Raw genomic sequence first — 14,600 nt, 5'->3', positions numbered from 1 at the left:
CAGGTATCTTTGGAATCCAACTCTTCAATGAATTCCAATACTCCACTAGTCAGGATCACCCGCCTTTCATCCAGTGAAGGACCAATGCTGGCAAATGTCTCAGAGCTTGAACTGCCTTCTGATCCCAAGTGGGAATTGGCAAGATCTTGGTAAGGAAAAAATAGGCTGCAAATATAGTTTTTTTCACTTCTTCCTTTTTTTGTTTGCCACATACATGGTGATTATTCAAATGTCTTTACTTGTATCTCTCATTTCAGTCTGACCTTAGGGAAGCCTTTGGGTGAAGGTTGTTTTGGTCAAGTAGTGATGGCAGAAGCAATGGGCATCAATAAAGAGAAACCAAATAAGCCTATCACAGTAGCTGTCAAGATGTTGAAAGGTACTGAGAACACATAGTGCTAGGAAATGGTCTCCCTGTTTGGCATGACTCTTTATTTTTCTTATGTCTGTTCCTGCAGTGGTTGGTACTGAGTTGTTTTCTTCCGGATTTTCTTCCTGTAGTCTCCCTCTCCTGCTCTGCTATCTCAGGCTTTCTTGGCCTCACTAAACTTATTCCTTCCCTTTATTAATCTGTTTATATGTTCATGCCACCAGATCATTGGGTTGGGCATTTTGCTTCATTCTTGCATTTGCATGCTATCACTTCTCAAATTTCATAAAGAGTTTGGTGGTCTTAACTTTATTTACTTAGTTTTTTTTTTAAAAAAGGGAGAATATTCAGCAAATGGCAGAAAGCGAATTCCAGGAATAACAATAAAAGAAAGACTTTCCACCCAAATTGGTACAACAGAAAAGTCTCCTTTTATGGGGTCATTTTGTTAGGATTTTTCATTCTTATTATTTTGAAGCACTTACACCTACCCTACTATAGTGTAAGTTTTCCCTGTACAGATGAACTAGTGGGAATTAAATTCCATTTCCTTTCTGAACATGGGGTTACATTAATGTCCTGACTGAGGTAGCCAATCGGCTACAGGTTATGGGATAGGGAAATATCAGCTATGATCCTGCATCAGGAGACATAGCTGCAAGATATAGTTAGAGTACTTCAATCTCCAAGCCACTTTTTCCTCAGTTGCACCCTCCCGAAAGTGGCCATTTCCAGATTGGTAGAGAATATTGAGAAATAACAGCCAAATGCCTGGCCATTGTCCTGTATAGATGAACACACGGTGACAGGCATCTACAGAACCTGCAGCAGTGTCATTGCTCCCCACTTGGCAACTGAAAAACAGTTGGACACTTGCTGGCTACACCTCTACTCTGCCAGTTGGGAAATGGCCAGGTTCAGGAAGCTAAAGATGATAAAATGTGGCTTTGGTGGGGATATTGATTGGCATGCAGGTGACACTGAATTTTGAACTCCAAAACAACCCAAAAGTGAGTTGTGATAATATGAGTACAACTTAAACCACTATAATTCACCAACAGGATGCCAACCATTGTTACACCAGGTTTGAACTGCTAGATTTGATGATAAGACTATTGGGAGGGAGGGAGACACTGATCAGTTTATATGCAATTAGTAGTGACAAATGGCAAGGAAATAACATGGTATGTGCTATATTGTGTTATTGAGCTGCTAGAACAGATGGTTGAATGCGGTACTTGAATGAATTTCCCATGTGTCATGTGATGAAAGTATGCTTTTCCTTAATTGCTGTTTTTTTTCTTCTTTTCTATATATTCTATAGATGATGCAACTGACAAAGATCTTTCTGACTTAATCTCAGAAATGGAAATGATGAAAATGATTGGAAAGCACAAAAATATTATTAATCTGTTGGGAGCCTGCACACAGGATGGTATGTTCCCAGAACATGTGGCTGCAGAACAGGGGGTGGGGAAGGGCATCATGTGAGTTACAGTGTTTCTAGGAAGCCCCCAAGACTCTACACCACCAATTTAAAATTGGGGCAGGGAGAGGCAAACTCCAGGAGTGTGCCTATGAAGGGGTATACTAAAAAAATGATACTGGCATGGTAGCTTCTATGTCAGAACTGCAGTGGGTTAGGCAGCAGTATACACTCTCTATGGTCCTATTTCAGCATTCCCACAGCAACTACTTCCATACTTTTCAAAATAGGGGATTTTAATGCTTTCACACATCTAGTCTGGCACTAGATTACCAAGGGGGAGGTTTTGAAGGCTTCGTAAAGGAGACCAGTTGGGAAGCTGCCATCCCTCTGTCAGGGCCGAGGTTGGTTAAAGGCAAAGGAAAGCCACCAGTCTGACAGAGGGGTGCTGTTTCCAATCCCTCACCCTAGTTTTGAAGGCCTCATGAATGAAGCCAGTTGAGAACCATGTGGGGCTGGTAAGTTTGCTAGCCTCAGCCTGATGGAAGGGCACAGTCAGGCATACATGCACGATTCTAATGCATCATCGAATCTAATGCACATCTTAGTTTTGGCTCTGTAATTTAGCCCCAAAAATGATGAACATAAGACTCAAGCAAATCTAGTATAATAGTATAGTATATAGTTGTCTATGAGATAAATTAGTTTATGGAATCCATTTCCACAAGGTGAGATGACAACATTAAAAGGAAATCAGACAGATTAGTGTAATGTCCATGTTCAGAAGCAATGGGTCCTAAAGTCAAAGTAAGGGGTGACTACTACTGTGAGGCATTGAACAGGCACATAAGACTCAAACAGGGAGAGACCAAATGTCCTGCCCCTTAATAGAAAGTGTCAAACAGTTAAAAGACCATAAAGAGCAGCCTTATACTAAGTATAAAACACAATCTAGATGGACAACATTGATAAAGATTAACCCACAAAGACTTGAAGGCGTTTTTTCCAAGTACTGACAAAGAGGATGAATACTTATGCAACCATAAAGCATGTTTGTTTACCTTACCTGCCCTGAGTCCCTTTGGGGAGATACGGCAGTCTACAAATAAAGCATTATTATTATTATTATTATTATTATTATTATTATTATTATTATTATTATGACACAGCAAACAAGATAGATATGCTGGATTTATTGTTGTTGTTGTTGTTGTTGTTATTTATTACTTTTGTGCCACAGACAGAAATATCTGCCACATCAGAGTCAATGTCTTATATGCTTCAAATACTCATTAAATCCTTTACAGTCCCAGGCTATAGGACATCAAAACACGGAAAAGGGATGGGGCTTACACTTCTGCAAGATGACAAGTGTTTCCCCCAGACCATCTACATTCTTCTTTTCATGTTGATGTTGCTACTATTAAACCTGATTGAGCTATTCTGGGACTGAAGTATCTGCTTCTTAATTACATTACAATCATTTACTTTAAGTGAGTTGAAGCAAACTTTAAGAATGGAACCCACCTAAGGCAATATACAAAATAAAAATACAAAATCAATTTAAAAGAAGTTTTAATTCTTATAGCAAGAATAAGTGGGTTTTCAGAGTTTTCCAAAAAAAAACCTGCTCAAAAGCAGCCTGATGATTTCATAACTATTAGTTTCAAAGCCAATTCCATAGGTTCTAGAGATTCAGATGGTAGATACATGCAGAGTAATGCTTTTGCAGCTCATTAGAATGAGAGCCTGAAGATAGAAGAAAGTCTGTTTTAGATAATACTTGATTGTTTCACTACAGGCCCTCTCTATGTTCTGGTGGAATATGCATCGAAAGGGAACTTGCGAGAATACCTTAGAGCCCGTCGTCCACCTGGCATGGATTACTCTTTTGATACCTGCAAGCTACCTGAGGAACAATTAACATTTAAAGACTTGGTCTCGTGTGCCTACCAAGTAGCACGTGGAATGGAATACCTGGCATCTCAAAAGGTGAGTAAAAATGTGGCAAGAATGGGGTGGGTTTTTTTAGACTTCTTGTTTTGTGTCTACAAAAAGAAGCACAAATTGGATCAGTGCTTTAGTGGGATATCCTGGTAGTGTTGCCTTCAGAAACAATATGCATTGTCAACTTTAGTACAGGATTTTTAAGTGTCACTACTTAGATCTGTGCACTATAAAAAAGGGGGGAGGATAAAACAGTGAGTCAAGTGAGGAAAACATGTATGTGGAGTTGTATGCGAATAAGGACACCCTGATGTGGAGCTGCAATTGAAATTGTGAAAAGGAAGAAGACAAAATGAATAGCAAAATGTCTTCTCCAAAGCAAATAAGGAAAGGGGAAATGTCTTCCACTAGATCAGTGGTTCTCAACCTGTGGGTCTCCAGGTGTTTTGGCCTACAACTCCCAGAAATCCCAGCCAGTTTACCAGCTGTTAGGATTTCTGGGAGTTGAAGGCCAAAACATCTGGGGACCCACAGGTTGAGAACCACTGCACTAGATGCTTCTCAGATCAGGAAGTCTTTCTTTTTACCAGGCCATTCACATGAGTTGGATTATCTACTATGAAGCACTCTGCTCTGCCACCCCATTCTTGGCTCAGGAATCAAGCACCTCTTCCCTGAACAGAGATGCGGAGCAAATACTTTCAGTTGGTTCATCTACAAGCTGTTGGGAAAACTGCCATAAATGTTTCATTACACCCCACTGGCTTTTCCTTGCACTCTTGAGATCACCAGCTGAGAGCAAGCAGAATGGCCCTTCCTCTTTCCCATATAGACCAGGAGAAGATGGACCAGCCTGCTCTTTGCCACTGTTTCTGGAATCCAGCTAAGTTCAGCCTGGAATTCAGTTTGTCTCCGGAAGTTCTGACTGACAAGTGGGAAAATCAAATGTGAAAGATAACTGGAAATACATTTTTAAATGTTGGGGAATGTCTACCACTGACCTCTGATTGGAGATAGAGGAGACTTTTGTCTCTCTGCATTATGATAGAACTCAGTACAGAGGGAGGTTTGAGAAGGAGAGCCTGCACATCTGGGTTAGACAGATGATGCAGCAGCATATAAACCATGATAAACAAGTGCAAAATACTCTCAATCAATCCATATTTGTGCTTTTTCTCTTTTTTATAGTGCATCCATAGAGACTTGGCAGCTAGAAATGTCTTGGTCACTGAAGATAGCGTGATGAAGATAGCTGATTTTGGACTTGCTAGAGATGTTCACAACATAGATTATTATAAGAAAACAACCAACGTGAGTATAAAAAACAACCCCTCCCCCCAATGAGTCAATTTGGGTAATTACCCAAGGAGTCAGGTGTCTCATGAGGAAATTGCATTTTTAAAATGTATTTATAAGAATATATTCAGCCAGCTATTCCTTGTTGTTGCTGGTGTTCCTTCACCCACCATTCAGCTGAATTCCTCTTTTCATGGTAGTGGCAGCTCAAGAGGCTACTGATTTTTAATGTTTGGCCCCCGGTGGCACAGCAGGTTAAACTGCTGAGGTGCTAAATTTGCTGACTGAAAGGTCAACAGTTTGAATCTGAAGAGTGGGGTGAGCTAAATGCCATTAGCCCCAGGCTCTGCCAACCTCGCAGTTCGAAAACATCCAAATGTGAGTAGATCAATAGATACCACTCTGGCGGGAAGGCACTCCATACAGTCATGCCGGCCACATGACCTTGAAGGTGTCTATGGACAACGCCGGCTCTTCAACTTAGAAATGGAGATAAGCACCAATGCCCAGAGTCGGACACAACTACACAATGTCAAGGGAAAGTAGATGACATGCCTCACTAGGTACCCATAACTTGTTGGAAAAATATAGAGCTATCCGTTTAGCTAAAAAAAAGTAAAGGCTGATGAAAGAAAAAAAATCCCTGGATGCATTTTGAAAGAAGTTTTGAAGTAGTTGTTTGGTTTCACATATTACACTGTTCATTTCAAGTAAAAAGTATACAGAATGCGTGCTTTTTTGTGAACCGGGGACCTATTTTTTCATATTTGTGCCTCTGGTACAAAAATTTCTATTAAAGAACTGATGCCTAAGAACATATCTAACATATCTAAAGTCCAAAAATATCTCCTCCTATGACTCAACGAGAACTTTAAGATCGTCTGGGGAGGCCCTGCTCTCGGTCCCACCTGCCTTACAAGCGCAGCTGGTGGGGACGAGAGACAGGACCTTCTCAGTGGTGGCCTCTTGGCTGTGGAACACCCTCCCTAGCGATATCTGATAGGCTCCATCCCTGTTGGGCTTTAGGGAAAAAAACTAAAGACATGGCTATGTGTGCAAGCATTTAATGAATAAACTTTATGGCTTGACACGGTCTGGATTAAGGATGATACACAAGGCTATTAGACGAATGGACATAAGTACTCACATATTTTAAGCTTTGTATTCTGTTTTTATCTGACTAATGTTTAAGTGTTTTTAAATGTTTTATGTTTTATTTTATTATTGTGTATGGTATTATTGGCATTGAATTTTGCCAGTTTTGTAAGCCGCCTTGAATCCCCTCGGGTGAGAAAGGCAGGGTAGAAATGCTGTAAATAAATAAATAAGTAAACAAACATATCTAATCAATTAACAGAGGTACAACTTTAGTTGCTGACTGGTGAATTTCATGCCTAGTAGAAGCTACTGTCTTAATGCAAGAGCTTCATTTTTGTGCTACACTTTGAGTAGTATCAATATATATTTTTGACTGCTGTCATAAATACCATCTCATATTGTATTGTGCTTCTGGATGTAAAGCTTTCATCATTAAAGTGTCTGTGCCAGGGAACAGTTAGGGGCGGAATGGAAGTGGATTTTGAGGTAAAAGAGAAAGAGAAATGAGCCATGTCCAAAATTGTGAGAGGACTTTCACTCAGGACAGGGAACAGATGTTATATCTGGGTCTTAGCCAAAACCTTGCCTTTAGGCTTCCGGTCATGTTGACTTCAGGCTTCTATTTGCCTTACAGTGAAGGGCTTGTGTCAAAAATGCTACTTGTATTAGGGGTTGAATAGGTCAATCAGTTTATCTGTGATTGTTATTACATTGTCTATTGGTGCCATCTGTTTGGTCTGGTCACTGATTAGACTGTTTCAGCTCAAATTACATTAGAAGGTTCAGATGGTGCCAGAATATCTGGGTGAAAGTGCTGGTGGTGGATATTTCTTTTTTGTCTCCCTAATTATAGGGTCGGCTGCCTGTGAAATGGATGGCTCCAGAAGCTCTGTTTGACCGGGTCTACACTCACCAGAGTGATGTGTAAGCATTGCTTTCATTGTTTGAAAATGTAGTTAAATAAAGCAAAATACAGAGTCATGGAAAGAATTGTAATGCCAAGAGGAGAAGGCATCCTGCAGTCTGGTGAACCTGTGCATGAATAATTTGATGTGTTCCATTTACTGATGACAGCAGAAGACTTCACAAAGCATATAAAGTAACTGATAATCTCTCAGACATCGGATTAAATGTTCCATTTTAATTTCAGACTCAGTGCCTGGGATTTCTGTAGAACTGGATCAAAGGAAATATTCAAGTGTTTAGAGAAAAATACATAGCCAAGACAATTAGTTCATTGTTTGTTAGCTATACATAGCTATTCAAAAACAAATCAGAAATCTTCTCTTCATTTCCTATCCTTGAATTTCATTGCATGTTGTTGTTGTTGTTGTTGTTTATAATTATTACTATTTTGGTTCCTAGTTGGTCCTTTGGAGTGCTGCTGTGGGAGATCTTCACTTTAGGAGGTTCTCCATACCCAGGAATTCCTGTTGAGGAACTCTTCAAACTCCTAAAAGAAGGCCATCGAATGGATAAACCCGCAAACTGTACCCATGATTTGTAAGTATTGGGCAAAGCAAAAACTGAAGCTAAGAATGAAGCATCTGAGAGTTGTAAAAGAAGTGAAAAGGGGCACTCTTAAGTTATCCTTGTAGGGACTGTACAGGTGTGCCATGGAACCCTTTATAAGATTAGTTTCCTATAGAACTGCTGCTTCAGATCAGGAGCCTTAATGGACTGGGGAAGAAATAAACTTCATTGAAGCTGAAATCAGCTTCATGGCTGAAGCTTCTTTTTTCATGTCAGGAGCAACTTGAGAAACTGCAGGTTGCTTCTGATGTGAGAGAATTGGCCATCTGCAAAGACATTACCCAGAGGATTCCCAGATGTTTTACCATTCTGCGGGAGGCTTCTCTCATATCCCCGCATGGGGAGCTGGAGCTGACAGATCAGAGCTCAGCTCACTCCACGGATTCGAAGCACCAACCTTTCAGTCAGTAGTCCTGCCAACACAAGGATTTAACCCATTGCGCTACCACAGACTCCGCTAAAGCTGCTGAGATCACCTTTTTGACCCAAATTGCAGACCATAACTGTATAGATACACATGAGCAGTCAGATGGCTATAGTTATAGAAGAGGAGGTTTGCTAATAACTTTCCACTGCTGTTCTATAGAGAGTGTTCTATCCAATTGCATCTGTATATGGTTTACTAATTGCACAGTGACCGATAGGAAAGCATTCCAGAGGGTTACCACTACTGCCCCGAGAATTATTGGATTCCCTCTCCACTCTTTGAAAGAACTGTATAATTCCCACTGTCTTAAGAAAGCTCAAAATATTCTTAAAGATCCATCTCAGTCTGGATATCCTGTTTCTGAATTGTCACCATCTGGCAGACGGCATAGGAGTATAAAAACAAGGACAAATAAGCTGAGAGATAGCTTTTCTTAGAGCTGTGACTATATTGAACTCTGTAGTTTCACACTGGTGTGGCAATTAGAATGAGGAAGGATGGGTGCTTTGCTTTGCAGTGTGTACATATATACATGAATGACCAATCCTTTCTTCCTCATCCCACTCCAGGTACATGATTATGAGGGAGTGCTGGCATGCAGTACCTTCACAGCGGCCAACATTTAAACAACTAGTTGAAGATCTGGATCGGGTTTTGACAGTAACCTCAACTGATGTGAGTATCTCTTCTCTTCTGGTTGGCTGTAGCCCTTGTTTCATGGACAAATTGACATTTACCTTTTATTTAAAATCATATTATATATAGTAGTTGAAACAGGTCTGAGCGTCACTATATTCTGTGGGCAGCCTGCAGTCAACTCCACAGACCCACAAACAACACACATTAAAATCAGTTGAATTAAAGCTCCATTTATGTATAAAATGTTTCTTGGTTTGCTTATTTCAAACATTTCTATCACACCTCTCGGATTTAAATATAGAGCACATTACGATGAAATTAAAATAAATACACGTCTTTCAAAAAGCAAGCTAGAAACAAGCAAAAAGAGTGTAACACCATACAGACAGGACACTCAAGCATAATATAAATAAAACAAAACAGAAGTTTAAATGCTTCTTTTTAAAGAAAAAATAAAGCCAGTGAGGAATTTTTCTACAATCAAGGCTGAATCTATTCAAAAGATCCTTTTGGTTGTGGTTTAGGATTAGCAGGTGCTGCTTCTTGCTGCATGGAGACAGTGGCCTCTGCTTCAGGTCTTGCATCCATTCAGGTTTTGGTGTACATTGATCATCTTGGGCAGGTTTTGGTGTACATTGATCCCTATATTTACAACCTAAGTGTAGAACTCCCAGATCTCATCTGACTTAGACATAGGAATGAAGTGTCACTATAGGAGCTTGCTGAGTTATTTTTTCTGTCTATTGTTTGTACAATTTGTTGGAACTCAACCACATCCTGCCTGCACAAGTTTGTAGTCCTCACCAAGGAGATAGAATTAGCTGGTAAGGAAAGCTCTTGCCGCATTGCCCTCTTTGTTTGCCTCTCTCTCTCCTGTTATTTCTTGGTTTGTTAGACTGATACTTCTCGGGGTCACACCTCTTTTTATTCAAAGTTTCTAGACATATAGCAAGCTCTTGAATGCTTCAGTTTTTCTTCTCCTGTGAGCATGGAGAGAGACAAAATGTCTTCAGAGAGATGGATAGTTAGATAGAACTATCCTATATAGAAATTTTCCTATATAGAAATTTAGTTCTTTCTGTAAAGTCTTTTGTAATTTTTAAAGCTTGACTCTGCTCCTGTCATTCACGAGTCTCACTTGCTTTACTGATAGCTCAGGAAGCTTCTGAACTGCTTTAACTGCTTCTGTTGCTGCTTTATTTTTTTATTTCCCCCCCTTTTTGAAATTACCCAACACAATTATTCTTCTTACAGGAGTATCTTGACCTGTCGGCACCTTTTGAACAATATTCTCCCGCAGGCCAGGATACACACAGTGCCTGCTCTTCAGGAGATGACTCTGTATTTGCACATGATCTTCTCTCCGATGAACCCTGTCTTCCAAAACAACAAGCAAATGGCATCATCATCAGGACATGATGGCAGACCCTCAAGAAAGAATCTCTTGAATGTATGTTTTGAGCAGGTCAGGAACAAAACCCAGAGGGAGATTCTGTTATTCTCTCCAGGACACAGAAGATTTGTATACTTGTGAAACTGTAGCATAGAGCCCATTCCCCACTTGTTCAATTATAAAAAGAACCAAATGGTTCAGAAGCACTGTTTGGTCAAAAAGAACCTACTTTTTTGCAGGGAAGTAGCATCCTAACAATTAGTATTACACCTAGATCTGGGGTGGGCTCCATGCTAGCACTTGCGTATTTCTCTGGGCCTCAGAGCTCCTTCCCCACTGCCAGCACAAACACACACTACATCAGGCTTATGCACCGCCTAGACCCCTGCGTATGTTATGTTTGAAAAGGAGCTTTTAAAGCTATATGGCCCTCTGGTCATTTGAGGTTTCAGCGAGGGCTTGGAGATGTAGCCTGCAGTAAGTCACATGGCTGGCAAATAAATTTCTAGAACCATCAACAATACCCATCCCTAAACCCTGGGGCAGGGGTGTCAAATTCATTTTCACCGAGGGCCACATCAGCCCAATGGTTACCTTCTAAGTGCTGTTTGTAATTGTCAGGCTGTATAAATGAAACTATATTGCCCTGGCATTGAAAGATTTGTGGGCCACATAAAATGACGTGGTGGTCAAAATTCTGCCCACAAGCCTTGCATTTGACACATGTGCCCTAAGGGCTGAACTTCCACCTTGAATGCTACAGTCACCATTATGTGCCTTTAATGTCAGGAATGAGAAAAAGAAATGCTATGCGTCCGTAAGAGAAATGTGTGTAAACAGTGTAGTTCTTTTTACCACGCGGTGAATACACAAATCTTTTTCGTGGAACTTGAAAGCTATGTTGCCTGCAGGGATTCATACTTATGTAAATAGTTAGGCTGGAACTCATTAAGGCAGGTAAAAATGGGTAACACATCGACGGCTGGGTTATATTCATGATCCCTATATATGCAACTGATTTAGGGGATATGTAGGAACCAATAAAGTTCCCCAGTCCACACTTAAAGGACAGTGGTTTCTGCAAACAACATCAATCTGTCCCCCTGTTCATCAAGAAGCAGCCAACGAATGTAGCCACCTCACCCTCTCCTGCAGGCAATCTCCACTATGAGAAGGAATTGCAACAGGGACTGTTCTTCTTGCTGATATAGCAGAAGTCTCTCATGGGAGAAGATGGGAATGTCAGTCAGCTATTTCCTAAGCAATATGCAGAAAGACCCTAGTCGAACACAAGGACAACTGCCCTGTAAATGGAAATTGAGGGGGTTCATGCTGAGAGATATAACTATAGTGGTGAGGGAGTTCCAGCCCTAATTATTAACCTATTTGCCATCTATTTTGGAGGAATTTAAAAGCCATTCTGAAGAATTAATAATTCTTGAAATGCATCAGGCCTCTTTTGAGGTTGCATTGGTTTTGCCTCTTGCACTAGCATCAGGAACAGAATAAGTGAATGTATGCAGACAGGAGAGAACACTAAAGACTTGGAGATGTTGCAAGCTGTCGTAAATGGATCGTGGTTTTGTGTATGAGCGTCTTGTGATTACTTTGCCCTAAATTATTCCAGGGAATTGTTTAAAAATCATGAACAGTGTTGGATACAAATCTTGCTATTTGCTATATTTATTTACTTACATTCTGATATGCAGAAATAATTTAGATGGGAGCCTCAAAGTTCTCACATTGGATTTCTGCCACCTTTCCCCAGAAATCTCCTAGCAATTTCCATCTCCCACGAATACTTGGAGAAAATAATTACGGGTACCTGTAGGCAAGCGCCTTTTAACTTATCAAAAAGTTCTGTTTCCTAGAGTTGTGTGTATGTGTATGTGTGCACGTGTATCAAAACTATAAATATGTATTTGTGTGTATATGAGAAAGTAATATTGCAGATGAGATAGGCTGAAAGAGAACTTCTCCAAGTTAAAAAAAAAAAAACCTTCCAATCTAGGATATACTGATTTAGGGAAAGAGATTTGCTTTGTTTTTCCTACATTTTATTTTTAAAAAGTTATATCTTAACATCCTGTATATTTGTAAAATTATTTATAGTTATTAACAGTGGTTCTTTTCATTGGTTTAAATATGTTAGTATTAATGTATGCATTTCGTTGTTGTTGTTTTTTGCCAGATTTAAAGTCTTAACTTATTGCAAGTGCAGAAAGATACATTATTTTTTTTCTTCTGCATTTATGGGAAATATTAAAATAATGTATAGCTGTACAGTCATTTAACAGATTACTTTTAAAACTTTTAATGTATTTTCTTAAAGTTTTCCTGGGTTGACTATAAATACACACATTCTGCAACACATTAGAATTACATCTAAGCAGATGTTGACAAAGATTATTTTTACTTTTGTGTAAGAGCCAAGAAAATTTCATCACATTTACCACTGTGCATTAAGGAGGTAATGTGTGCATTTTCCCTCTTTTTTTTTAATGAAAGTACTCTTGTGGTTCACTGAATAACAAATTTGCAGCAAAATTGAATGTTGATTGTAAGAGTGTGTGCACCTGGGTATGTGTGCATGACATTTGTTTTCTCTTCTCAGATCCATTTGCATTGTCAAATGGAGACAAAACAAAAATATATATTTAATTTATATGTGGAGAAGATCTTGATGGTTTTATAGCCTTTAAACCTAACATTTTGTTTGGGAAAATGCCAAGTTTTGTAGATGAGAGTTCTGTATGTGCTGGATAACTCTGTCAAAGCATTTAGCTAACAAGAAAAACATGGAATGGAGTGAGATTAAGAAAGTTGTATTTGTAAGAAACGTTTAACCTTACTACCACCAAGAAATGCCTTTAGTGATCCTATGGTCTTTTCTGTATAGATCCGTTGCTTTACCAGTGTAACAGGATGGCCACCATTCCTGTTAAGTATTCATTTTTAAATAATACATTGATTTATCAAAATAGAAAATTTATAGATTTTAAGTTGAAAAGAGTTTTTTAAAAATAGATTTATATAGATGATTGTGTTTTTGAAATAAAGACTTGTGATATTTTCTTACTTTGTATGCTACTTTTGTACATGCATTCCATGAATCTGAAGAATTGCTATTCCAATCCAGAACAGTGAACACATGTGTGCCTGAGTTTAATAGTTATTATAAATGTATATATATAAAATTTACTGAGTTTTTACAAAGATGCATTGGTTGTAAGCTTGTTCATTCTTTAACAATTTTTTCAGTTTGTGTATAGTTATATAGACAAAACTTTTTAAAGCATAAACATGTCTTAAAACTTTTTTCCCTGCAGATGTTGCAAGCTATTCATTTTGGATATTTTAATATTTTGATAAACACCTTTTTAGTTCCAATATTGTCTGTATTTTGCTTATTTTGCAGTCATTGAAAGATGTGAAACAGTCTATTCTTGTTTTCATTTATCTGGCCTAAAAATAAAAAAGAACATTGAATGTAATTTCTTCTCTCGGTTCACTGCTGCAGTTTTTGAAGTCTTTCAAAGAATAAACCTTTACTTTCATACGGTATAATAATCAATGTCTCAGGAGATATGATAAGCTTAATACCTGAATAAGCTTAAAACCTGCTCGCTATGGGCAAAGGATGCTGAGAAAGGATGGCCACATGTAAGAGATCATCCCCAAGGGCCTAGCGTCTGGCATCACAGTTGGCTCAAGGACAGAGTGCTTTTCCAGAGCGCGTGGAGGCAACAGGGCTTCCTCATAAAAGAGAACCTTGAGCCATAACTCCCGATTCTTCCTCATTTGAGGAGTAAAGCCCAAACAAATGGCACAGAATTCCTGAACATCAGGAAGAACTTCCTCACTGTGAGAGCTGTTCGGCAGTGGAACTCTCTCTCCCGGACTGTGGTGGAGGCTCCTTCTTTGGAGGCTTTTAAGCAGAGGCTCGATGGCCATCTGTCGGGGGTGCTTTGAATGCGATTTCCTGCTTCTTAGTGGGGGGTTGGACTGGATGGCCCATGAGGTCTCTTCCAACTCTACTATTCTGTGATTCTATGAATTGAGCCATATGGCCCCCTCCAAGGCACAAGAGGCACATATCTTGCCCATCAGTGTCCGACAGCTCCCCAGCTCATGACGTGCACTTTTTAAAACAGGTGGTGGAAGACATGCCAAGCAATGGGTACAACAGGAGCGAGGGTACTTAGTCAAGAGGCAGTCCGTAGTCAGGAATGGAGAAATCAGGCAATCAAAGGCAGTCCGAGTCAAATATCACAGTTAAGCAGTCCGAATCAAGCAAGTCACAGAACAAAGATTTCTTAGCTGCTGCGAGAGCAGCAGACTAAAGGAACTGAGGCAGTAGCCTCTTACACTGGCTATATATTCTATGGGGAGTGTGAGCGGGGCTACCACCTAAATGTGTCTAAAGCTTTCTAGAAGATCACGATTCTGCTGCGGAAGCACAGGAAATACC

The 14,600-nt window shown here is 39.6% G+C and overlaps 1 protein-coding gene across 9 annotated transcripts in view; it reads left to right on the top strand.

Annotated features, from left to right (window-relative positions):
• fgfr3 (fibroblast growth factor receptor 3) overlaps nucleotides 1–13,623 on the top strand; it is a 69,974-nt gene extending 56,351 nt beyond the window's left edge. For 4 of the 9 annotated variants that reach the window (XM_062975988.1, XM_062975986.1, XM_062975983.1 and 1 more), the window contains exons 10-18: nucleotides 5–149; nucleotides 258–379; nucleotides 1,695–1,805; nucleotides 3,598–3,788; nucleotides 4,932–5,054; nucleotides 6,991–7,061; nucleotides 7,503–7,640; nucleotides 8,667–8,772; nucleotides 9,991–13,623. In XM_062975988.1, coding sequence (XP_062832058.1) covers nucleotides 5–149; nucleotides 258–379; nucleotides 1,695–1,805; nucleotides 3,598–3,788; nucleotides 4,932–5,054; nucleotides 6,991–7,061; nucleotides 7,503–7,640; nucleotides 8,667–8,772; nucleotides 9,991–10,155 — 1,172 coding nt within the window. In that variant the 3' untranslated portion in view covers nucleotides 10,156–13,623. Of the gene's footprint in view, nucleotides 150–257; nucleotides 380–1,694; nucleotides 1,806–3,597; nucleotides 3,789–4,931; nucleotides 5,055–6,990; nucleotides 7,062–7,502; nucleotides 7,641–8,666; nucleotides 8,773–9,990 lie in introns of all 9 variants that reach the window. The other 5 variants (XM_062975987.1, XM_062975984.1, XM_062975982.1 and 2 more) reach the window with 2 other exon arrangements.
• Nucleotides 13,624–14,600: the final 977 nt, after the last annotated feature.

This window comes from Anolis carolinensis, chromosome 3 (genome assembly GCF_035594765.1).
Source record: "Anolis carolinensis isolate JA03-04 chromosome 3, rAnoCar3.1.pri, whole genome shotgun sequence".
Taxonomy (NCBI): domain Eukaryota; kingdom Metazoa; phylum Chordata; class Lepidosauria; order Squamata; family Dactyloidae; genus Anolis; species Anolis carolinensis.
The sequence above is the reverse complement of the archived record's forward strand: the minus strand, read 5'-3'. Positions and strand labels throughout refer to the sequence as shown.